The sequence below is a fragment of the Bufo gargarizans genome, chromosome 6 (assembly GCF_014858855.1).
Source record: "Bufo gargarizans isolate SCDJY-AF-19 chromosome 6, ASM1485885v1, whole genome shotgun sequence".
In the NCBI taxonomy this organism is placed as follows: Eukaryota; Metazoa; Chordata; class Amphibia; order Anura; family Bufonidae; genus Bufo; species Bufo gargarizans.
Window position 1 is genome coordinate 358832995 of NC_058085.1, and position 24972 is coordinate 358857966.

General features: G+C 44.5%; 1 protein-coding gene across 1 annotated transcript in view; it reads left to right on the top strand.

Annotated features, from left to right (window-relative positions):
- The first annotated feature begins 23440 nt into the window (after positions 1–23440).
- The window catches only part of EXOC6 (exocyst complex component 6), a 265734-nt gene continuing 264202 nt past the window's right edge, over positions 23441–24972 (top strand). Inside the window, exon 1 of the mRNA XM_044297928.1 lies at positions 23441–23565. Coding sequence (XP_044153863.1) covers positions 23450–23565 — 116 coding nt within the window. The 5' untranslated portion in view covers positions 23441–23449. The remainder of the gene's footprint in view (positions 23566–24972) is intronic.

Here is a 24972-nt window from a genome sequence, read left to right on the forward strand (position 1 = left end):
TCTATGTGTTTGCCTGTGATATGCTGGTCACATATGTTCAGTGATATCAGCCAATGACTCGTTATCATATGTGTGTCTTCCCAAATTTACCCTCATTCCTTGGTAAGCCAATCAAAATCACGTCAGACAAGGAGACGGCAAGGGGTGGCCTGTATTACCCTAGCATACCCCTCGTCATAAATTAGGTGCAGTATCCATTAGCGCCTCGGGTTATCATACTTGTCTATGACAGCTTTGCCCCATATGTATAACTTGGATAAAATGGGTGAGAAGGGGGTGACTTTTTTAATTACAATTTATTGTAAATAGTTAATATGACAAATAAAGCACAGAAGTTACGGATGCAATATTTCTTTATTTTTAATTTTTTCATTGCCGTACGCTGTAAATTTGCAAGAAAAAAAAAAAGTTTACGGAAACAGGTGATCAGAGGCCAGCCACAAAAATATCTATTCTTCTGTACTTCAATGTACAGACGTGAGTTCCAGACCGCACAGTGCCTGTGATTTATTATGTTCACAAAACAGGAAAATGTTCATTATCAAATACTGTGAGAACAGTGAAGTAATTGGCCTTTATTTCATATGAAAAACTGTTGATTGTTGCTTTCCTGGCAATCTCTCTGAACACAGCGCTTCCTGTTAAAATGAATCAGCAAATGTTGCAAAGGGGACCGATTGTTACTGCCGGGCGATACAATGTAACAAGCATCTTATCTTCTGAAACTGCTTGTTACCCCTGATCTTTCCAGTCCTCTGAGCGCGGTGCTACACATCCAATGGCCATATATTATCTCAGGCAGATTATTCTCGGCAGCAGGAAGCAGTCCAATCTAAATCTGGTAACATTACACTAATAATACCCAGAGAGTAATGGGTAGTCTTACGTAATGTCGTGTAAATAAAAAAAAAATATATATTCTGATATGAATACTTTTAGTCCACCTTATCAAGTCTTTTCTTTGTTCATGTTTTTGGAAATTTGGTATTCAGAGCTGATCACACACATTAAAATGACCACATCCCCAGTCATTAAAGGGATTGTATTACATACCATTCACACTTTAGTATTTGATTAGTATTTTTTAGTTTTTTTTTCTTTAAAGGGGTTTTCTGAGAGTTTGATATTGATTACGTATCCTCAGGATAGGTTATCGATATCTGATTGGTGGGGGCCTGACTCCTGGGACCACTGTGATCAGCTGTTTTACGGGCCCTGTTCATCGGTCATACGGCTTAGGCACAGCTCAGTCCCATTCAAGTAAATAGACCTCGGCTGCAATACCAAGCATAGCCACTATACAGTATAGGGCAGTGTGCTTATTAAGCGGTGAGGAGGCCACGGTACTCACCAGCGTGCCACAGCCTCCTCAAACAACCAACTGGGGAAGTAATTGGCCTTCATTTTATCTAAAATATGGAGGGGTGTCAGTTGTCGGACCCCCACTGATCACATAATGATGGCCTACACTAAGAATAGGTCATCAATATTAAACTCCTGGAAAGCCCCAATAAGATAAAACCAGAAGTGAATTCTAAATGCCGGTAATATATAAGGAGAACATTTATATGTCTTCTCTTTCTCTAAATCCACTCCTGATCTTGGCTTAAAGGGGTTTTCCAAGATTTTTTATACTGATGACCTATCCTCAGTATAGGTCATCAGTATCTGATCGGTGGGGTCTGACACCCGGGGCCCCTGCCGATCAACAGTTTGAGAAGGCTCATAGTAGTGCCACGGCCTTCTCTCTGCTTGTCCTAGGCCAAGTGACAACACATTGATGTGTCACATGGCCTAGGAGCAGGTCAGTCCCATTCAAGTGGATGGGACTGAGTGTGATACAAAGCACAGCCGCTATACAATGTACGGTGCAGTGCTGGTGACCATGGAGAAGGCCGCGGCGCTCACAGGAGCACCGCTGTCATCTCAAAACAGCTGATGACGGGGGACCCGGGTGCTGGAGGATGTGCTTAGACCAGTTCTCCACTTTCCTCAGAAGTCGTCTCCTCAGTCTAGTAATTTATACAAGTTAAGTAGCCGGTGGTCTGCCTTTACAGTGAACATCTCCCTACTACATCCCTGTGGCGGTACCTGAATGTTTAGTAGAGCCTCCAGTCTTTGCCATGAAGACAGAGCCCATCCCAGCACTGAAACAGGTCCTGCCTCATCCACAGGGGACAGCCGCCATTTACTTTGAGATTGCCAAACCACCATGGCCACAAGTCTCCTGAAGAGATTCTACAGAACTAGCTTCTTGTGTAGGGAGTTACACAGGCATGGGATTCAGCCAGTTCTCCAGATCCGGTTGTTAAAATTACAACTGGATGGAAGAACCGTGTTCTCGATCCGGTGCTCTGGCGGTGGCAGGGCAGCTGGAGATGATCGCTTCTATTGCTTCACGCACCGCTGATAGTTTAGCTCCTTAGTTTGGTGGTATATGTAGTGTATATATGGTGCATTTATGTATGTGTACCATGTGTGTGGTGTATTTATGTATGTGTACATGTATATGGTGTATTTATGTGTATGTGTGTTCCATATATATGGTGTACGAATATGTAAAACATGCGTTGTGACGCTTGTGTGTCCGCCATTGAGTAGGGAGCCTGTTAAAAATCTGAATCCCACCCCTGGACTTACAATTTGGAAAGAAGGCAACAGCCATAGCCGCCACCATCATCATAGGTCTACTATTAAGCATGTATTAGACAGGCAGATTATGCAGGCGATTGTTGGGAGGGAAGCGTTCCCTCCCGGCAATCACCTGCTTGGTAGCGGAGGAGATTGCTGCTATTACATGCAGCGCTCTCCTCCTCAGTATGGGGACAAGCGATCGCTATGCCATCACTCGTCCTCATACTGAATTATTGTTGGCTGGCACCGGAGCGTGTTTAGACACCACAATCTGCAAGCCGGTAAACAATGATTTTTAAACTTGTTGAAAGATTGGGATTCCCTGATAAACGAGGGTTTGCTCGGGTAATCGGTGGCAGTATTACACTGCCAGATCATCGATAACGAGTGTTTATACGAAGCTTGTTAGCGATGATCTGCCAGGCTCCTGAAGCTCTGCACATCCTGCCCAGGCAACAGGCTAATATTAGTAGGGACTGGACTGTTTATTAGAGATTTCCTCCATACTCAGCACTCTCGTGGCAGATATAGAAATGACCTCCGCTTCAATAACATTCATTTTTGAAGGTTTATGGTGTACATTCTTCTGACAAGCTATATTTCTGAGTCATCCCATTTTTGGTTTCGACCACCAGGTGGCAATATATCCCAGCACAGCGCTTTCTCAATAGGCTGTCCGATATGACTCAAGTTGGTTGAAAATATACACATATTGAATTCGTATCTCTAGAATTTCAATTGACTTGAGTCATATTTGGCAAGGCGTATTTCTCACTTATTGTTCCCCTGATCACCTGATGTTTGGTAGCAAATTGTCTTATAGGACGTACTGAAACCAAGATCTCATACTTGTTATAACTAGAGTCTTTCTTTGAAGATACCTTGTGATTTCCTTTACTGAAGACAGCTTGGCGATGTAATATTGAAATATTACAATATTGTAGATGCTCAACTATCCTACTCATGTGCCGCATCCTAATACACCTACACAAATGGATGGTTAGGCTACTTTCACACTTGGTTGTTTTCCGGGTATTGAGATCCGGCAGAGCAGGGGCAGTTTGGCCATAGACCTTACAGGGAAATTTCCCGGCGTGAGCCAATGCCCAGGGGGCCACCTGGGTCCTTCTCACGGCCGGCCAGTGGAAGTTTTTGGGTATGTATGTTGTGCTGCTGGCAGTATTTTGTGATGTACTGTGGTATTTGGCCCTATTGGGGTGGTATAATGTGCCACAATATGGTATTGCTGGTCCTGCCTTCCATAAATTTGAACCCAACTAAAAAACGAGGCCACTTTTAGTATTTTTTCCAGGGCCAATTTAAGTTCCCAGTCTGTCTCAATACCAGAAAAAAAAAGTAGATCTGTTCAGCGTACATCAGGACGTCTTCTGATCCTGCAGAATTTATTTTTGTGACTGGACACAAAACTGCTGCAAGTTGCGGTTTTGTGTCTGGTCATAAAAACAGAAAAAAACTGATCAGACACTAAAAACAATGTATTTTTTAGGAGCCTAAAAACCGGATCCGTCACCCATTGACTGTCAATGCATTTAGTGACGGATCTGTTTTTTTACGTTTTGATTTCACACAACCGCATCCTAACAGAACGGATGCATCCTGATGAGCAAAATCAAAAAGGATCCGTTCAATTCCGGTATTGAGATCCTCTGCCGGATCTCAATACTGGAATTAACAACACAAGTGTGAAAGTAGCCTTAGGTAGATAAAAATTAGCGTGGCCTCAAAATCTTATAAAACATGAGCTTGTAATAAGCAAAATCCAGCTTCATACTAAAACTTGGATGATCGTTAAAATGAGGACCCTTTACAAGCCACGGTTAGGGTTAATGCCAGCCATTGAAGCATGCTGAGTAATATTTCAATTTGTTCCAGGGAAGCACTGGGATCTTAAAGTGGCTCTGGAAAAAAATAAAATAAAAGTGGCCCCATGATGTAGGTGGGTCCAAATTGACAAAAGACGGGACAAAACAAGTAGGAAGGGCTAATACAAATAGGCGGGGTTGGCAATACCATAGTGCAGTACAAAATACCGCCCCAGCAGAACCAAATATCACAGTGCAGCACAAAGTACCGCCCCAGCAGAACCAAATATCACAGTGCAGCACAAAGTACCGCCCCAGCAGAACCAAATATCACAGTGCAGCACAAAATGCTGCCGCCCTCAGCACAGTATTCAATTTCTGAGGATGGTGCTACAGTTGACTTCAGGAGGGCACCTGTGGCCGTTGGCCAGATGCATAAGTACCTAATGATCCCGGCGTTAATTAATGCTGAAGGAGTCAGCGGTGGCCCCCCTGGACATTGGCCCAACAGGAAATTTCCATGGAGAATCTATGGCCAATTGGCCCCTATTTGGATGTAATGGTTTCAGAGGTCATGAAACCCAACTGGTGGATTTCTGGTCTCTGAAGTAGAGGATACCGCATTGGTCCTGAAAGGCATGAACTCCAGCATAGCCTCAGTCTGTACTATAAAAATTACTTAAAGGGAACCTGTCACTGGGATTTTGTGTATAGAGCTGAGGACATGGGTTGCTAGATGGCCGCTAGCACATCCACAATACCCGGTCCCCATAGCTCTGTGTGCTTTTATTGTGTAAAAAACCTGATTTGATACATATGCAAATTAACATAAAAGAGTCATATCTTACTTGTGTGACCAGAGAAGAGTCATATTTTCAAGCTCTGACTCATCTCAGGTCAATTTGCATATGTATCAAAATCGGGTTTTTTACACAATAAAAGCACACAGAGCTATGGGGACTGGGTATGGCGGATGTGCTAGCGGCCATCTAGCAACCCATGTCCTCAGCTCTATACACAAAATCCCGGTGACAGGTTCCCTTTAAAGGGTTTGTCCCATCATTAATGTAAAAATGAAAATCAGACATTGTATATATAGTACATGACAATCTCTTTCTAAGGGCTCATTCAGACGGCCGTATGCTGTCCGCAAAAATACTGAATGATATCCGTTTTTTTGCGGTTCTGCAAAAAAACAGATAGCATTCAGTATTTTTGCGGACCCATAGACTTCAATGGGGCCATGTCCTGATTTTCACGGACAAGTTTAGGACATGTTTCATTTGTTTTGCAGAACCGTGGAATAGAAAAGGGCCCCATAGAAGTGAATGGGTCAGCATCTAATCCGCAAAAAAACGGATCTGCATTTTTTGCAGATAGCATACGGCCGCCTGCATGAGCCCTAACAAAGCTACAACCGGCCCTGTACCTCACATGGGTCCAAAGATCTCCCCAGTCATTTCTCCACTTGCTGTGCTAGATTTTCCTCAGACTGACACCTCAGGGCAAGTGTCCTTTCTCAAGGAGTGCGTACTTTTCCGGGACATGACCTTTTCCGGGGGACATGTTTCTTAGACCGCTCTCTCCCTGTAACTGTCACAGCTTCTAACACTAGATATGATTGGTGGCTGCTGAGGGATGGAACTGAGCATGTGTGGCCGCCTCAGTGAGGTGGACGGTAGAATATGGAAAAGAACAAAAACAGCCGGTGGCGCTACACAGATACATTTTATCGGTGGCTATACTCAATTTTATTTACATGCAGTTACAGAAGTATTCAGATTCAGATGCTGATTTTAAGAAAATGTAGAATATTTTTCATGGGACAGCCCCTTTAACTACCAAAAAAAGTTATTATCTTGGAAGCTTATTTTAACACGAGCCCTTGCCTTGTGAAGGCCAGCTGCCACTGAGTTTTCAGTATTTCTCTGCTGTTGTTGCCATCTAAAAGAAAGGCATTAACATCTGTCTACAGGACCCTCCATGACAGACAAATGACGTTGACCTTGCTGCATTCTGACAAACCGTTCTTTAATTTGAAAAGGAAAAAACCTGGCACCTTGATGGAGGAGGTGTGGAACAGGCTATGTCCTCTATCACAAGCCTTGACACCATATTCACCTACTTAAAGGGGGTGTCTCACTTGAACACTATTTGGTGGCTTGGAACGTGGGCGCGCACATAGGCTAGTGTTTTTTCCTATAGTGTGCAAGCACGACCACCACTGATGGATTGCAGGTTGGTCATAACCATGGAAACGAGCAGTGTATAATGTGATGAAAAAAAGAATACAGCCAGCAAAGGAAGCAATATGGACAATCACAATACATTAGTAAGTGCCTTGTATTAACTTTCTCTACATAATAAATGCTATTACTGACAGGGCCGGCCTTTGGGGTGTGTGAGCTGTGCGGCCGCACAGGGATCCATGGCAACAGGGGCGCCCGGCGGCCATGGCCGGGCCGACAGCAAGGAGGCTCCTTGGCCGGTGTAGCGACTGCCACAAACACCACACACTGTAACGACATGCAGGACGGCGGCGGCCTTCTCTCACCTCCCGGCAGCGCCCTTACTACTTTATAGACGCCCTGCCTGTGTCACAACCTGCACGCTTCTCATTTATGAGATTCAAATCCGACGAATCCCAGGCAGGGCTGGCCTTAGGTGTTCAGGCGCCCTGTGCGAGCTAATCTTGTGCCCCCCCCCCCCCACCCCCTGTTCACCTAAACATACACAAAGAGGAAAACAATCTTTGTAACAAACTTTTTTTTTACTACAGATAATTTAAAGAGGACCTTTCACCTGTAAAAACAATGTGAACTAAGTATGCTGACATGTAGAGCGGCGCCCGGGGATCTCACTGCACTTACTATTATCCCCGGGCGCCGCTCCGTTCTCCCGTTATGCCCTCCAGTACCTTTGCTCTGTAAGTTATAGTAGGCGGAGTCTTCCCTTGTCCTGTGGGCGTCTCCTTCTCCTAGGCTGCAGCGCTGGCCAATCGCAGCGCAGAGCTCACAGCCTGGGAGGTTTTTTTCTCCCAGGCTGTGAGCTGTGCGCTGCGATTGGCAATGAAAAATCCTCCATATAACTCCCCATCTAAGGCTACTTTCACACTTGCGTTGTTTATTCCGATACGGTTAGGATACGGTTGTGTGAAATCATAACAGAGAAAAACGGATCTGTCGTTAAATACATTGAAAGTCAATGGGTGACGGATCCGGTTTTTTAGTCTCGTCAACAACAAAAATGGATCAGTCACCATTGACTTACATTGTTTGAGTGCAGGATCCGTTTTTATGACCGGACACAATACCACTGATATCAGTGCAGCGGTGGATAATAATCTCCCTGCATTTTTTCTACAAGGGACAAAATTAACGAAGTGACTTTTATATTACCTACCATCAAGGACCTCTTTTGGGAATTTATATAGATGACTTTTGGTATAAGGCACTCAGCCTGGCTATGAGCTGTGCGCTGCGATTGGCCAGTGCTGCAGCAAGGGACACGCCTCCTACAAAAAATCAGTCCAGTACAACAGACGGAGCTGAGACACCGGAGCCTATACCGGGCGAACGGAGCGGCGTCCAAGCATACTAGTAAGTGCAGGGGGACCCCTGGGCGCCGCTCTGCCCACAGATAGAGTTAGTTTTTACTTTGTATACTAGTGAAAGGTCCTCTTTAAGTATCGAGATAAAATAATCCAAACTCCAGAAGTATTAATCCCTTCCCGCACTATGCTATAAATGTACGGCTTGGCAAGTATTACACGGTACAATTACTGCATAGTGACGGCAGTGGCTCACATACAGCTGACACCATGCTGCAACGGCTGAGAGCGCCGATCCTGACCGTTTAAGCACTAAGGGCTTTACACAGGGAGGGGGCTTCTTCTCTCCCCATCAGCCCGCCCGAAATATGATTGCAGGGTCTCGATGGTTGCTATGTACGGAAGCCTGTCAGGCCCTGCCAGACGAGAGGTCCGATAAGGCCAAGTGTCATAAATAAATAAAAAAAACACGTAAAATACACTGTAATAAATAACTATTACATTGTATTGGACTGTTGTATGCTCAAGTACCCTAGTGGGATTTGAAAATAAAAGAGGAAAAAATAGCTTTTTCCCGTATCCCCTTACTTATAATTGGTTAAAAAATTAAAAAAAAAATTAAATGATACATAATTTGTATTGCCATGTCCATAATAATCTATAAAAGGATCATGTTAATTATCCTACATGTTGGATACTATAAAAAAATAAAAATTTAAAACAATGATGGAATTGCTGTTTTTTTCACCTCACCTTCTGCAAAAAAGTGATCAAAAAGTCATATGAACACAAAAATGGTACAAGTAAAAACAGCTTGTCCTGCAAAAAACAAGCTCTCACACAGGTACCTCAACAGAGAAATAAAAAAAGTCATAGATAGGGCAATGCAAAGAAAAATAAAAGGTTTTTAATTAAAAAGTGATTTTATGATGCAAATGTAAAAAAAAAAAAAAAAAAAAACCGATAAAAAAATATATATTTGGTATCACAATATTTGTATCAACCTGCGGAATAAAGTTATATCATGTATACCGCATGGTGAACCCCATAAAAATTGAAAAAAAAAACTGATAGAATAGCATTTTTGCCCACCTCACCTCCCAAAAAAATGAAATAAAAAGCGATCACAAAAATCATATGTACCCCAAAATGGTATTAATAAAAACTGCAACCTGAAATGGTTCCTGAAAAACTTCTTAAAATAATGAAGAACCCAAACTCCACCAGGCGCTCCTTAAAATCTGAAGCCATTATTTGAGTCAATTTGCACTTTAGGGACATATAAAGTATATTTCTAAAAAATGTAGAATAAGGGTAATACAAGACTATCAGTTCTATTTTATTACCTGCTGTGCTCCCAAAATTCATTAAAACTGAAAATCAGAAAAAAAATGACATTTTTAAATTTCACATTAATTCCTGTGAAGCAATGAAAAAATGGCAAATTGGCCATTTTGACCCTTTTTTTCTGTTATGCCATTTGCCGTATTGGAAAAATATTTTTATATTTTAATAGTACGGGCGTTTTCGGTTGCGGTGATACCCATGAGGTTTATATTTTTTGTTATTTAGGTATTTATTTTTTATTATACGGAAATGGGGGTGATTTCAACTTTTATATATATTTTTTTTTTTTATGATTTTGAAAGTCATATATGAACATATAAAATGCATTCTTTTTTATTTATTTTTTATTTTGAACAGTCATGGATTTTTAAACTGGACTTATTACTGAGAATTGCTCATTTCTTATGTTGGCCTGCCACCTGGTGGCCAAAATAAGAATTGCAGTTTAAATGTTCTCAGCCTCTTCAAAGAGGCTGAGCGCATTCAAACCAATTACCGGCATCCCAATTGGCCACAGGGGGTGCCGGTAACGCTCCTGGAAGCGTAAGCTAAAGGCTTTAATTACCGCGATCGTCATTATTGCCGGTCGCGGTAGTTAGCCGCAGGTCTCTGCTGTTTGAAACAGCAGAGACCTGCCGGCCATGACGCCTGCTGCACGTGCGAGTGGGCACCATGTTTGCCTATCGCTCCAGCGCCGTACAAGTACGGCACTGGTAGCGAAAGGGTTAATATATGATGATACCTATCATGTTTATTTTTTAATCGTTTCTTTTTATTTGTAAAATGGGGAAGGGGAGTGATTTAAATTTCTATATCTTTAAAAAAAAAAAAAAAATGTTATATGTTTTAAAACATTTATCTTTAGGGCCCCCTAGGGGACTTGAACATGCGATTGTCTGATCACTTATACCATAGACTGCAATGGCTTATTGCCTCAGATGCCATGGTCGCAATCACAGGGGGTAAAAGTCCGTGATTGTAGTGGACTCTGATCACAGATTCTGGTACTGGGTGTCAGCTGTGTAAAACAGATTGATCATTTTACACGCAGCGATCTCCTCCTCAGTATGGGGAGTAGAGATCGGTAATGCCATCGCTCGTCCCCATACAGAATCATTATCATCATCAGCAGAGGCTGTTTAGACGTCACAATCTGCTGCTGGTGAACGATGATTTAGGTGTCCGCACCAACAAACTATTACCAGAGGAGCAAGCATTTCGCTCATTCATTGGGTAATCGGCTGTCAGATTATCGCTAACGAGCGTTCCTACAAATGCTCCTTCACAACAATCTGCCTGAATATCAGCAGTGTCAAGGGGCCCTAAAATATGTCAAATACAACCTCGCTAACAACTCTTATATCGTCCTTGCGTGACACCACAGATGATCACAAGTTACTGTAAAATCTATTATCTCTGAACAGAATAATGTCATTGTCCTATATACTGTTCAGTATAGATTACTGCATTAAAACAATTGGATTAGCTATGGGATGTCGACTAAATGTCTTCCAGTTGACCTCCATTGACAGATACAGTAGGTGATGACCAAGATCATGCGGCAGCTATGAAGGACCAGTTGTGTTACAAATGTCTACAAAACGGTGTAATAATAACATATAGAGAGAAAGTCATATCATTTCAGCAGGACTGTTCTGTGTCGTGATGCCCTCTAGTGGTTGATCCCATTCACAACAGTTACAACACTACACAAAATGAAATTTTTGAAATTCCCAACTCAAGGCTTAGGGTCCATCATGCACAGGGTGTTTGAGCCTTCCCTCATTGAAGCATTTCTGGATATTTACCTCTGTTGGTGTCATAGTATAGTTTGGTATATGGTGCCCATAAAAATAAAATACACCAAGTGTTACACCAAAAAGCTGCAGTGGATAGGCAGGCAGTGCTTTCTAATAGCTGGAGGTTAGAGAAGTCAACTTCCATTTGAAAATTTGTCACAGGGGCCTTTGGAGAACTGATGCTAGGGAGGCTTGTCCCCGTCACGTCTGGCTAACACCCCCATCCCCGGATGTTTTGATCTATGCGACAGGGAGTTGCAGCGGCGGTCATCAGGAGCGACCCGGGTGCCGGGGTAAGTATAACCTGTATGAGATGCCCGGGAATTTTGGGGGGCATTATAGGGGTTGGATAACTCCTTTAAACTCCTAAAAAAAAACATCTCTTGGCTGAACACCGTTCAAAAGTTTGCAATGAGGCCGAACCTTTCCTAGTTTAAGCCCCTGTCGAAGCGTTAAAATGCAGCATGATAAATCTGCTTTATCCCGACAGCAGAAATTGGGGGACAGCCAGACTGCGCTCATACCCATTAGATTGTTCGCAGATATTTTTGCTATTATTAGGAACTGCTGACAATGATCTAATGTTTATGTCTGCAGTGTCCCAGAATCGGGTACTTGCAAAATTGATTATTGTCATTTATGCTTCTTGGTTCTACGTAATGTTCTGATGTATTGTATTCTACCTGTATAGTTTTATATGGATAAGTTAGGGTTAACAATCCTGACTTTGCCTTTGTAGGAGGCTAGGAGATGGACCTAGGTCTGCCACTAGTTCATTCTAGTGTTAGCTGAGAAAGAGAGAGGAGATACATGTGCTCACTCCTCGGAAAACCTAGGCCTGAGAATTACTATCTCTAAGATATTTGCATCGAGAAGGCCATCTCTACTCTACTGTACTCCAGAGAGATAAAGAAAGAACTAGAAGGTCCAGAATCTGCAGGGCTGATCATTGGAGTCAGTCAGTAAGGTATTCGCTTTTTAAGGCTGATATTACTCTAGTGAGAGGGACATTGCTAAGACACCCCTCACACTTTCACATGGTCCTGGCCAGCCGAATCTTAATCCTGTACCCCTCAGCTGGGAATAACAGACACGTTTGCAAGAACCTTATTCAGGGCCGGCTCCAGGTTCATGTGGGCCCTTGGGCGATAAAGTCTCAGTGGGCCCCCTTGTAGCATTTTGCACGGCGCTTACAGCAATGAAACTGGATGTATTATAGAACAAATACCTTACACACAACATGCTACAGAGCGGGTATATGGGAATCAGTCCTTATGTGCCTACTTTTATTTTCTACCCAGTGTTTAAGTCCCTCAGGTCTACTCACAGATTTGTGCCCCTCACAGTAGATATGCCAAGATATGTGCCCCCTCACAGTAGATATGCCAAGATATGTGCCCCCTCACAGTAGATATGCCAAGATATGTGCCCCCCTCACAGTAGATATGCCAAGATATGTGCCCCCCTCACAGTAGATATGCCAAGATATGTGCCCCCTTACAGTAGATATGCCAAGATATGTGCCCCCTCACAGTAGATATGCCAAGATATGTGCCCCCCTCACAGTAGATATGCCAAGATATGTGCCCCCTCACAGTAGATATGCCAAGATATGTGCCCCCTCACAGTAGATATCCCAAAATATGTGCGCCCTCAACGTTGATATGCCAAGATGTGTGCCCCCTTCACAATAGATATGCCAAGAAATGTGCCCTCTTACAGTGGATATGCTAAGATATGTGCCCAGTGCCCCCTTCACAGTGGTTATGCCCAGATGTGCCCCCTTCACAGGAAGGGGAAAAAAACAAACAATAAATCCTCCTGGCCTCACCCGGCTCCTCCCATGATCTGCGCTCCCCATCATCAGCAGCAGGATACTGTGACACATGGCGCTGCTGTGTAGGAGGAGCAGAGGCCGATTCCCAGCCTGCCCCGCTCCTCCTCCTACACAGATCAGCAGGACCATGTGTGAGGACATTGTGCTGCTGTGGTGCGCTGGTGGCTCAATGGTGGAGTGTGGAGCAAATAGTTCCCTGCTTCAGTGGCATGCCTACGGTGTTGGGCACCCGGGGCGGGTCCTTTCCCGGACCCCCACCCCCCAATACTTTCAAAAAAGTTGTACCCCCGCACAGTAGTATTGCCCTTATTGTACAACCTCCACAGTAGCTTTGTACAGATGTGTGCCCTCTCACAGTAGTTATGCCCACATTGTGCCCTCTCACAGTAGTTATGCCCTCTCTGTGCCCCTTTCACAGTTGTAATGCCCTATCTGTGCCCCCTTCACAGTAATAGTCCCCATTGTGCCCCCTTCATAGTAATAATCCCCATTGTGCCCCCTTTATAGTAATAATCCCCATTGTGCCCCCTTCATAGTAATAATTCCCATTGTGCCCCCTCCATAGTAGAAATCCCCATTGTGCCCCCTTCACAGTAATAATGCCCACTGTGCACCCTTTATTGCAGTAATGCCCTCTGGCTCTGTGCCCCCTGCATAGTAGAAATGCCCATTGTGCGCCCTTCACATTAGTAATGCCCTCTGTGCCCCCTCCATAGTAGTAATGCCATCTGTGCCCTCACCATAGTAGGAATGCCCTCTGTGCCCCCTCCATAGTAATAAAGACCTCTGTGCCCCTCCATAGTAATAGTCCTCTGTGCCCCCTCCATAGTAATAAAGACCTCTGTGCCCCCTCTATAGTAATAGTCCTCTGTGCCCCCTCCATAGTAATAGTCCTCTGTGCCCCCTCCATAGTAATAGTCCTCTGTGCCCCCTCCATAGTAATAAAGACCTTTGTGCCTGTTATGGCCTCGGTGTTGTGCGCCGTGACACGTTTGCCGTGCATGCCGGTTGCCATTGGCAACTTGTTGTCGGCTTGTATGTGCTTTGCTCCTCTTCTCCTGGTTTCTCCTCTGTCTGGTGCTGGAGGGGTTAACTTCCTGGCTGGGTGTGGCCACTAGGGTTTTATTACCTGTTGCTCCCTGGCTGGAGTCAGTTGTACTCCAGCCGTTGTTGGTACTGGAGCTCTGCTCCAGTCCAGGGTGTTCTATTTGCCCAGTCCTTGAGGGCCACCTAGTGGGACATCGATGTCTCTGCCATGTCTTCTATGTCATCCCGTTGTCTACCTTCCCTGCACTACCCTTGCATATGTTTGGTGATGTTTATGTATGGGTGGTTGTTGTCTTGTCTAGTTGTGGTTACATGTCTGGTCTGTGAATGGGTCCAAAACGGCGGCTCGGATGTGGACCAAAACAACGGCCGTGTGCATGAGGCCTTCATTGCAGTTAGAGATGTGCTTATGGCACATCATTGACTTCTATGGGAGAATTTTCTAGACATACTTTATGAGCTGCGCAGAGGTCATTGTGCAGGGAGGGGGAGTAGAAGTTGTGACCATCACCTATTAGAAATGTTGGATCCTGTTATCTATACATTCATCCTGCCTGTGATGATAACTACTGAAAAGTGAGACGACTACCGGAAAGTCTTCACAGAACAGAAAGTATGGGCATATTATTAGGCATCGTGGACAGGATTTGAAGGTTTTAATAGATAATAAAAATAACCACCAGAATTTTTTTAAAATATGTGTTTAACTGCTTTTACCATAGTCTGCAATAGAATATTATTGCAGTCTATGGGATTTTCATTGGTTGATTGTTATGACAGCATCGGGAGCCTTCAGCATCGCAGGAGAAGCTAGGGAGGCTTGTCTCAATTGTGGCCTGCTATTGGCTGCTCCCCCTGTCACCGGATGTTTTGATTTCCGCAACGGGGAGATGCAGCGCGTGTGCCGGGGAGCAGGTAAGTATAATGTATATCAGGGGCCCAGACATTGGGGGGCACGTTTCAGACTTTAGATAACCCCTTTAAATGACCAGGGTGTGAGTGATCTCTGATCCCAGTCACTGCATTCGGGTGTCTGCTGTATTATACAGCCGACACCCGCCATGTATGGAGCTTTAAAGGGTTTCTACCACCAGAAATACTGTTATGTAGCTGACTGACATTAGCGATGCGCCCATGTCAGCACTACATAACAGTATGTTTCTAATGTTATTCCCTGCAGCCGTTTTTGTTGAAAATGCACTTTTATTATATGCTAATGAGCCTCTAGGTGCTATATGGGCGTAAAATCAGCACCTAGAGGCTCCGTCCACTCACCCTGTATTCCGCCCAGGTCCTGTGTTGTGCCCACCCAGCTCCTCTTGATTGATGCCACTGTTCCCTGCATCGTTGGCGAAATCCCGCGCCTGCGCCGTTCACTTCTGTCTTCGGCGCAGGCGCAGTGAGTGAATGATGCGATCCTGGTGCCGGCTTCCTCACTGCGCCTGCGCCGACTACGTCACAGTGAGGAAGCTGGCATCAGGAGAGGGCCCTTCACTCACTGCGCCTGCGTCGAAGACCGAAGTGAACGGCGCAGGCGTGGGATTTCGCCAACGATGCAGGGAACAGTGGCATCAATCAAGAGGAGCTGGGCGGGCAGAACAGGGGACCTGGGCGGCATAATGGGTGAGTGGCGGAGCCTCTAGGTGCTGATTTTACGCCCATATAGCACCTAGAGGCTCATTAGCATATAATAAAAGTGCATTTTTAACAAAAACGGCTGCAGGGAATAACATTAGAAACATACTGTTATGTAGTGCTGACATGGGCGCATCGCTAATGTCAGTCAGCTACATAACAGTATTTCTGGTGGTAGAAACCCTTTAAGGGGGTTAAATCTGCTTTAGAATCCAATATTACACATTTGCTGATGCGAACACAATTTCTCCATGCATTGTACATGTGTTTCCAATGAGCAAGAATTAGCACAGGAGAAAACTGCATAATGAGTATATTTCTAAGAAATAGAAACAATTCAACAAACGTCTATGTGACAATGAGAGTTCTGCGCCAAAGGGCAAACAAGTACCATGTTCAAGTTTTGAAGTGCCCTTAAAGGGACACTATCATATTTTTTTTCTCACATATTAAATGAATATTTGATGTTATTATCATTTACTTTTATAAAAACCAGGAGGATGGTTTGCTGGATATAACTTTTTGAAGTCACTCCATGTATTTTACTTTCTGCCCTGTGTCTTTAAAGGGGTTGTCCCGCATAAAATATTCTACATATTTTCAAACCAGCGTCTGGGCCTGAATACTTTTGAGATTGTATGTAATTAATAAGTTAGCACCGTGTTATTCAATCAAATGGATCCATATAGTGCCACCTGTCGTTTGTTCTTTTTGTCCACCTTGCTAAGGTGGAAGCACATGCTCAGTTCCATCCTTCATCTGCCACAAGCTGTGATAATTACAGGACACTCCCTATGAGCAAGGACATGCTCCCTGAGCTGCCATCTTGAAATAAATTTAGCAGAGCAATTAGATTCATGAATAGGAAGATCTCTGGATCCATGTGAGGTACGGGGCTGGTTCTAGCTTTGTTAGAAGAGATTACCATGTACTACATGATGTCTGATTTTTATTTTTTACATTGAATATAGATAACCATTTTAACTTCCTCTTGGTTTGGACTCCGATTATTGACTCTAACTAGAGTTGGAAGGGAACGAGTGACTCAATTAGAGCATCAACTGGGCGTTCCGCTTTTCAGGCGGTCGGCACATAGTATTGTTAAAAGAAAAGAAGCTCATAAATTGTCATTTAATGGGAAATCCTGGAATTTATTAAAAATTCAGGAGAGTGGACTGATCATCTCTAAGGGTTTATGCACATGGACATGTGTGCCCCGCGCCCACACTGCGGCCCACAAACAGCGGATCCGCAATATACGTGCACTGGCCCTGTGCACTCCGTATCACGGATGTGGATCCATTGACTTGAATGGGTCTGCAATGAACAAGATATGGAGCGGTGCGTAGAGGAAGCGCGGATCGGATGCCCACGGAAGCACTATGAAGCGCTATTGTGGGATTTCGGTCTGTGTCTCCGCACCGCAAAAATATAGAACATGTCCTATTTTTTGTGGACCATCTCTTGCGGATCGTGGATCCATTCACGTGAATGGGTCCGCATCCACAAATGGTGTGCACACGGACGGTGCCAGTGCATTGCGGACTGTAATATACGGTCCACAGCATGGGCACGGGGCACACACGTTCGTTATCAGATTGATTTACGATTATCTAACTAAAAGCTTTACTTCTAAGTGAAGCTAATGGGAGATGCAGGGACATGGCGTCAAGAACAGTGCTTCAGTCCTTACAGAGGACCCGTCCCCTCTCCTGACATATCAGTTTTAGTAACTACTAGCATCCCCCGTGTAATAACAGTTCTGGGGCGTCTATTCTTATGACTCTATGTTGTGCCATTCCTTTATTATTCCTGCTAGAAGTTATGAATTAGGGCTCATTCAGACATCTGTATCCGTTTTGCGTTTTGCCTATTCATTATGTACAACTGTAACTGCATTTTGCAACAGGCACTATAACATTACCACATGTTGCTTGCAGGTGGAATTGAAATATAATCAGGTATATACCAGTCACATAAGTGACATGTGGAAACTGCCCCTACGACATCACACGTGTGTGCAAAATTATTTTAGCTTAGTTTATAAATGTAACTCATATAACAGCTAAAACATTATTATAATATTAACAGGCACACTTTTTATTACTACACCTGTTACCAAGTGCACAGTAGGCTGGCCGTGATGCTTGACAGACCGATCTTAGGAAACATAGGGGGTCATTTATTAAGACCGGCGTTTTAGACGCCGGTCTTAATAAAGCCCTGCACTGGCGACGCCGGCCTCTACATAACTTCGGCGTATCCAGTGCTGGTCTAAATGTAAGCTTGCTGGCTGGCTTACATTTAGATCATTTTCTACGCCTAAGGCTACTTTCACACTAGCGTTAATATTTTACGGTATTGAGATCCGTCATAGGTTCTCAATACCGGAAAAAAACACTTCCGTTTTGTCCCCATTCATTGTCAATTGGGACAAAACGTAACTGGACAGAACGGAACGCTCCAAAATGCATTCCGTTCCGTTCTCATACCGGAGAGCAAACTGCTGCATGCTGCAGTTTGCTTTCCGTCCTGGGATGCGGAGCAAGACGGATCCGTCATGACCCACAATGCAAGTCAATGGGGACGGATTGAAAGTCAGTGGGGGGCGGATCCGTTTTCTATTGTGTCAAAGAAAACGGATCCGCCCCCCACTGACTTTCAATGGAGTTCATGACACATTCGTCTTGGCAATGTTAAAGATAATACAACCGAATCTGTTCATAACGGATGCAGACGGTTGTATTATCAGTAATAGAAGCGTTTTTGCTGAGCCCTGCAGGATCCAGCAAAAACGCTAGTGTGAAAGTAGCCTAAAACAGGCCCGTCCCCCTCCCCAACCACGTCACGTCCCCTTGCTTAGACCTGGCGTTAGTGGGAAAAAGTTGCAGATTGAGCCCTAAATAACCTTTGCGCCACAATCTGCGCCAGAAATACACCTAATATAGGTGTATTTATGATCGTAAATGACCCCCATAGGTGGCATGGGTTTGACTCCAAGCTCCAAGTTGTATCATGCTGTAATACAGCACCTATAGAGGTCTACAGGGCCCTACTATACCTCTTTGGGCCCTGTTACAATAGTTCAGATAGTCCTTCCAGCATGTCTTCACAGCCCATCAGAAACGTTGTGCTGTATTGCTACGTGTTTTCCCAGATTTTTATATTAATGGTTTATTGCTAGGATAAGCTAATATGAGATTGGCCAGGGTCTGACTCCCAGGACCCTCACCGATCAGATGTTTGAAGAGCTTACCGAGCACAGTGCTGTCCATTAGAGGTATCACAGCTGAGGCCCATTCACTTCTAAGGGACGGAGCTGCGCCTAGGCCGTGTGACCGATGATAGTGAAGTCACATGGCCTGAGAAGAGGCCTAAGCGCATACAGAGTCTCTTCATTGGGAGCGGGTGCTGGGAGTCGGCCCTCCATCGATCAGATATTGATGACCTATCCTGAGGAAAAGCCATCAATAACCCCTGAAAACCCCTTTAAGTGACACATAGGTGCAACAGCCAGGAGTATTGAAAAAGTCTCAAAAGACCAGGAGCAGTTCAGACAGTTTAGACAACCGCAGCGAACCCCGGAGGAGCTGGTGCAGAGGATGGGAGTGGTGGTGGCCCTGATAAAGTATTTCATGCTGTTCTCCTTCAGACTTTTGCTCTCTGGGGATCTAATTAAATGTAACAAAATGTTTTTACTAAGTGCAATGTAGAACTTCAAATATGTTCAGTAGCAGCAGAATTCAAGTGCAAGGATTATGGAGGCAGGTTGGATGGTGGCAATTTAGCACGTAGGTGGTGATGGGTGTCTTAGCCATGGTCCCTTACCTTTCAACAGTGTATTTAATGCTGGTTCACTTGAGGCTTGGATTAAACAGATCTTGCTGGAGAAATCCTATTTCAGAGCAGGAGCTCTGCAGTGTGCTTCATCTCTCCTCTGTCTCTGGACAGAAACACCCCCTTCTAGCAGGAAACAGCACCAGCCCACTCCTACCAAGAGGGGGGGAACAGGGTGGTTAGCCCTTTTCCTTGCCAATCATTGACATCCACATACTTACTAGTAACAACGTCCATAAGCATACAATAAAATACATAACAGTATAATAAATACTAAACTATTTACAATATTGCAGTACCCTCAGGTACTGGAATGCAGACGTATCTACTAAGAGCCTCATTGCATCCTTAAGGGTCTGCTGAAACCCTTGAGAAAGAGAGAGAGAGAGAGACAAAAAGGAGTACTACAACCTCCATCATTGCTACTGTCCATACGCTGCTGTTGGGAAAGAATTGCACTTGCTTTGGAACTGTGACTTGTTATTGCCTGATGAACTACTACTCCCATTTTGCACTTTAGTAAAGAGAGACTTTATTTATTGCAACCAACGGGCCTGATAACTGATGGCAACATCCGACGGCCCCTTCATTTGCTGTCCTGCCTCGCACTTGGACAAACACCTAACACCAAAGGCACCCCAACAAGCAAGAGCCAAACACCTGGAATTGACTCTAAGGAAGAAAGGGTATACCCTCCAGTCACTGCACGGCCCGTAGGGAGCACCAGCATGGACATTGCCACCATAATCTGTGAGTACTACCACCACCCTCAGAGCCCCAACTACCATTCCCATACTCCACTCCTCTTGCTGGGCTCTTTGCACCTACAGAGTAATAGTTCCCCCAATTGCCCACACAATACTAGTGCCCAAAGCAGTATACAGGTGAATGCGGTCATGAAATCCCGTCGTGTGAATGTACCCTTAGATATACTGGTGTCACCAAATGCTCAGCCAACGTGATCAGTAACTTCACAAATAAGATAACTGGAAACGCAACCAGGTGAAAGGATTTAGGCAGAATGACATAGATATGAGTTCTATGCCAGCTGAACTGTTCTTATTTACATGTAACATTTTACATAAGGCTACTTTCACACTCACGTTTTGTGCGGATCCGTCATGGACGGATCCGTTCAGATAATACAACCGTCTGCATCCGTTCAGAAAGGATCCGTTTGTATTATCTTTAACATAGCCAAGACGGATCAGTCTTGAACACCATTGAAAGTCAATGGAGGACGGATCCATTTTCTATTGTGCCAGATTGTGTCAGTTAAAATGGATCCGTCCCCATTGACTTACATTGTGTGCCAGGACGGATCCGTTTGGCTCAGTTTCATCAGATGGACACCAAAACGCTGTAAGCAGCGTTTTGGTGTCCACCTCCAAAGCGGAATGGAGACTGAACTGATGCATTCTGAGCGGATCCTTTTCCATTCAGAATGCATTAGAATGCAAACTGATCTGTTTTGGACCGCTTGTGAGAGCCCTGAACGGATCTCGCAAACAGAAAGCCAAAACACCAATGTGACAGTAGACTAACATGAGTAACAGAGTAACATGATTATTAACAAAGAGCACATGCACACGCGCTTGTGGACATGTAAAACAAGCATGCAAAGTTAATCACTGCAGAAGCATGTGGTCTACAAAGATATGTAAAATTGAAGTGACATCTGGGAGATCCAAGTAGAGATGTGTTTAGTGCAGTGCCCCAAAATGAAAGTATTTTATTTAAATCAAAAGTAGTGCATATGACCCTCTTTTTATGCACCAAAACGAATACAGAGCTCCAGACCACCTCAACAAATATGGTCCACAGTCCAGACCCTCAACAAATACTGACCCCAGACCAGACCCCCTCAACAAATATGGTCCTCAGACCAGACCCCTCAACAAATACAGACCCTTTTCAACAAATATGTCCCCCAGACCAGACCCCTGAGCAAATACAGACCCCAGACCAGACTGCCTCAACAAATATGGTCCTCAGACCAGACCCCCTCAACTAATATGGCCCCCAGACCAGATGCCTCAACAAATATGGTTCTCAGACCAGACCCTTCAACAAATATGGACCCCAGACTGGAACACTAAATACAGACCCCAGATCGGACCCCTAAAAAAATACAGACCCCCGAACAGACCCCCTTTACAAATATGGACCCCAATTCAGACCCCTCAACAAATACAGACCCTACACCAAACTGCCTCAACAAATATGGCCCTAAGAGCAGACGACCTTAACAATACAGACCCCAGACTGCCACAACAAATATGGTCCTCAGACCAGACCCTTCAACAAATATGGACCCCAGACTGGAACACTCAATACAGACCCCAGATCAGACCCCTAAAATAATACAGACCCCCTTTAAAAATATGGACCCCACACCAAACTGCCTCAACAAATATGGCCCTAAGAGCAGACATCCTTAACAATACAGACTCCAGACTGCCGCAACAAATATGGTCCTCAGACCAAATCATTCAACAAATACAGACACCAGATCAGACCCCTTCAACAAATATATACCCCAAACCACGTGAACTGAATTTACGTGTTTAGATTTTTTGTAGACTGAGCACGTTTTGGTCATTCTGGCAACCATTTTCAACAATAAGGACATAGGGATGGCAATTTGCAAATTTCTTGATTTTAAATTTAAATACAGACCCCAGACACAACCCCCTCAACAAATATGGTCCTCACTCCTCAGACCAGACCCCTCAACAAATATAGACCCCAGGCCAGACTGCTTCAAGAAATATGGTCCTCAGACCAGACCCCCCCAACTAATATGGCCCCCAGACCAGACACCTCAACAGATACAGACCCCTGACCAGACTGCTTCAACAAATATGGTCCTCAGACCAGACTCCCTCAACCAATATGACCCCCAGACCAGATGCCTCAACAAATACAGACCCCAGACCAGACTGCCTCAACAAATATGGTCCTCAGACCAGACCCCTCAACAAATACAGACCCCAGACCAGACTGCTTCAACAAATATGGTCCTCAGACCAGACCCCTCAACAAATACAGACCCCAGACCAGACTGCCTCAACAAATATGGTCCTCAGACCAGACCCCTCAACAAATACGGACCCCAGACTGGAACACTCAATACAGACCCCAGATCGGACCCCTAAAAAATACAGACCCCCCAAACAGACCCCCTTAATATAGACCCCAATTCAGACCCCTCAACAAATACAGCCCCCACACTAATCTGCCTCAACAAATATGGCCCTAAGACCAGACCACCTCAACAATACAGACCCCAGACTGCCGCAACAAATATGGTCCTCAGACAAGATCCTTCAACAAATACAGACACCAGATCAGACCCCGTCGACAAATATAGACCCCAAACCACGTGAATTGAATTTGCGTGTTTAGATTTTTAGATTTTTTTTTGTACACTGACCATGTTTTGGTCATTCTAGCAATAATTTTTAACAATAAGGACATAGGGATGGCAATTGGCAAATTTTCATGACTCATCTGCCAGTTTCTCTCCAATAATGCTCAATAGGAATGAAACTCAAATGAAGAAAACAAAAAATATGTGCATCAAAAACTTCAAAAGTCACGTCTTGCAGTTCATGGCGCTGCAGAAAGGACTAGGACATTTTTTCGGGGGCACTCTGTTGACGTTTACTCCCTATTGCAAATCCAAAATGGGAAAAGTTCTGAGATGATCTCCCATATGGATGACCAGCCACCAGCCACGTTCACATCTATCAGTCACTGCTCTGTTTTGTTATCTACAACCAGGTTTCCTTTGTTTGTTCCTATAAGTCTGTATTCAGCTTTTTGAAGGTCAGGTTGGGGCAAAGAATTTTCTGCCTTTTGTGCTGAGTAAAGTATTTTTTTCTCTGTAAAAACAAAATCCGAATCTGCAGTTGAGGATATTTCATGATCCAGAACTATGGCAGCGATCAGCAAAGCTGAAATGCAATTAGAAGAACAGAATGGGGAGAAAATATATGAGAAAGCGTGCGCCGAGATCGAGACCCTGGAGCTGCCCCTGGGATCTACACTAAGGTAAAACTGTTTTCTGGTCTGAGGCTAATTAATCCTTTAAGTGCTGGAGAGCATCTACCTAATTCTTTATGTACGTAAGTCTATGGTCCTACAACATCTCTGTCGTTCACCTATCCGTTTTGGGCATCTCTTTTCCATTTTTTCTGTATATTGAGCATTAACATATAAATAATACACTGTCCAAAAAGATATCCATGCCACGCATTTCTATGTAAGGGTCATTATTGTTAGTCCCGAAACGAGTAGAAATGTATGCGCCCATGTCGTTCCCTGTTTGGTTTTAAGGACGCACAGTAAAGTCTCTACGGTGTTTTGTCGGATGCCGGAGAATTTCCGTTGCTTTCCAAGTTCATCAGTTTTATTTTCTATACATTTTCCGTGCATCTGGGACCACAGAGCGGGTGAACGGTAAAAAGTCTCTTCTTCTTTGTAATCCATGCCATACAGTACCCACATAATACAGCCATTCAGTGCTCAAACACTGCTTCATAATACTTGAGTACAATGGCGGAGCAGGGAGCCATCAGCTCCACCATTCACCCTGTGACCGGCAGTGTGTTGCTTGCGTGGGCGATGATGTGACGTCATTGCACCTTTGTGCCTACCGGCAGGACAGGCTGCAGGTGATAGGCAGTAAAAGTTCTTCTCCATTGTTATGTGGGCTAAGGGGGTATTCACCCATTAAAGGGGCACCATATTGTGTTGAGGGCATACAAGGTGGCACTATTATGTGTTGGGGTGCACAGACTGGGCACAATATTGTGTTGCAGGGCACATAAGGGGGCATCATAATGAGTTTGGGGGCACATAAGGGGGCATATTCTGTGTTGAGGGCACATAAGGGGAACCAGCTTGTGTTGGGGGGGCAAATAAAGGGGCATTATAAGAGGCATAATACACTGTGAAGGGCACAAAAGGGGGCATTATTCTGTGTTGAAGGCACATAAGGGGCACCATATTGTGTTGGAGGCACATAAAGGGGCATTATAAGAGGCATTATTATAATGTGAGGAGCACATAAGGGGGCATTACACTGTGTATGGGGGGTACATGACAGACATCATAATGTGCTTGGGGGCACATCAGGGGGCATTATTCTGTGTTGGGAAAACAAAAGGGGCTTCATACTGTATGAGAGGAACACAAGGGGGCATTATACTGTGTGTGTGTGTGGGGGGGGGGGCAAATAAGAGGCCACCATATTAGCGGTGTGATGGGGTGGAGCTCAGCACCGCTATGGTAGGGGGATTAGCGGTGCTACAGGGTGGAGCCTCATTCTCAAAGTCGCTGCCTCTGTACTCTGGGCTCAATCATGCAGGGCAAGCCAGAGACTACTGGGTAGGGCCTATGTGCACTGACCGGCATGGCCCCATCCATGGTGCACCAAAAACCTATTTTGCAGACAAA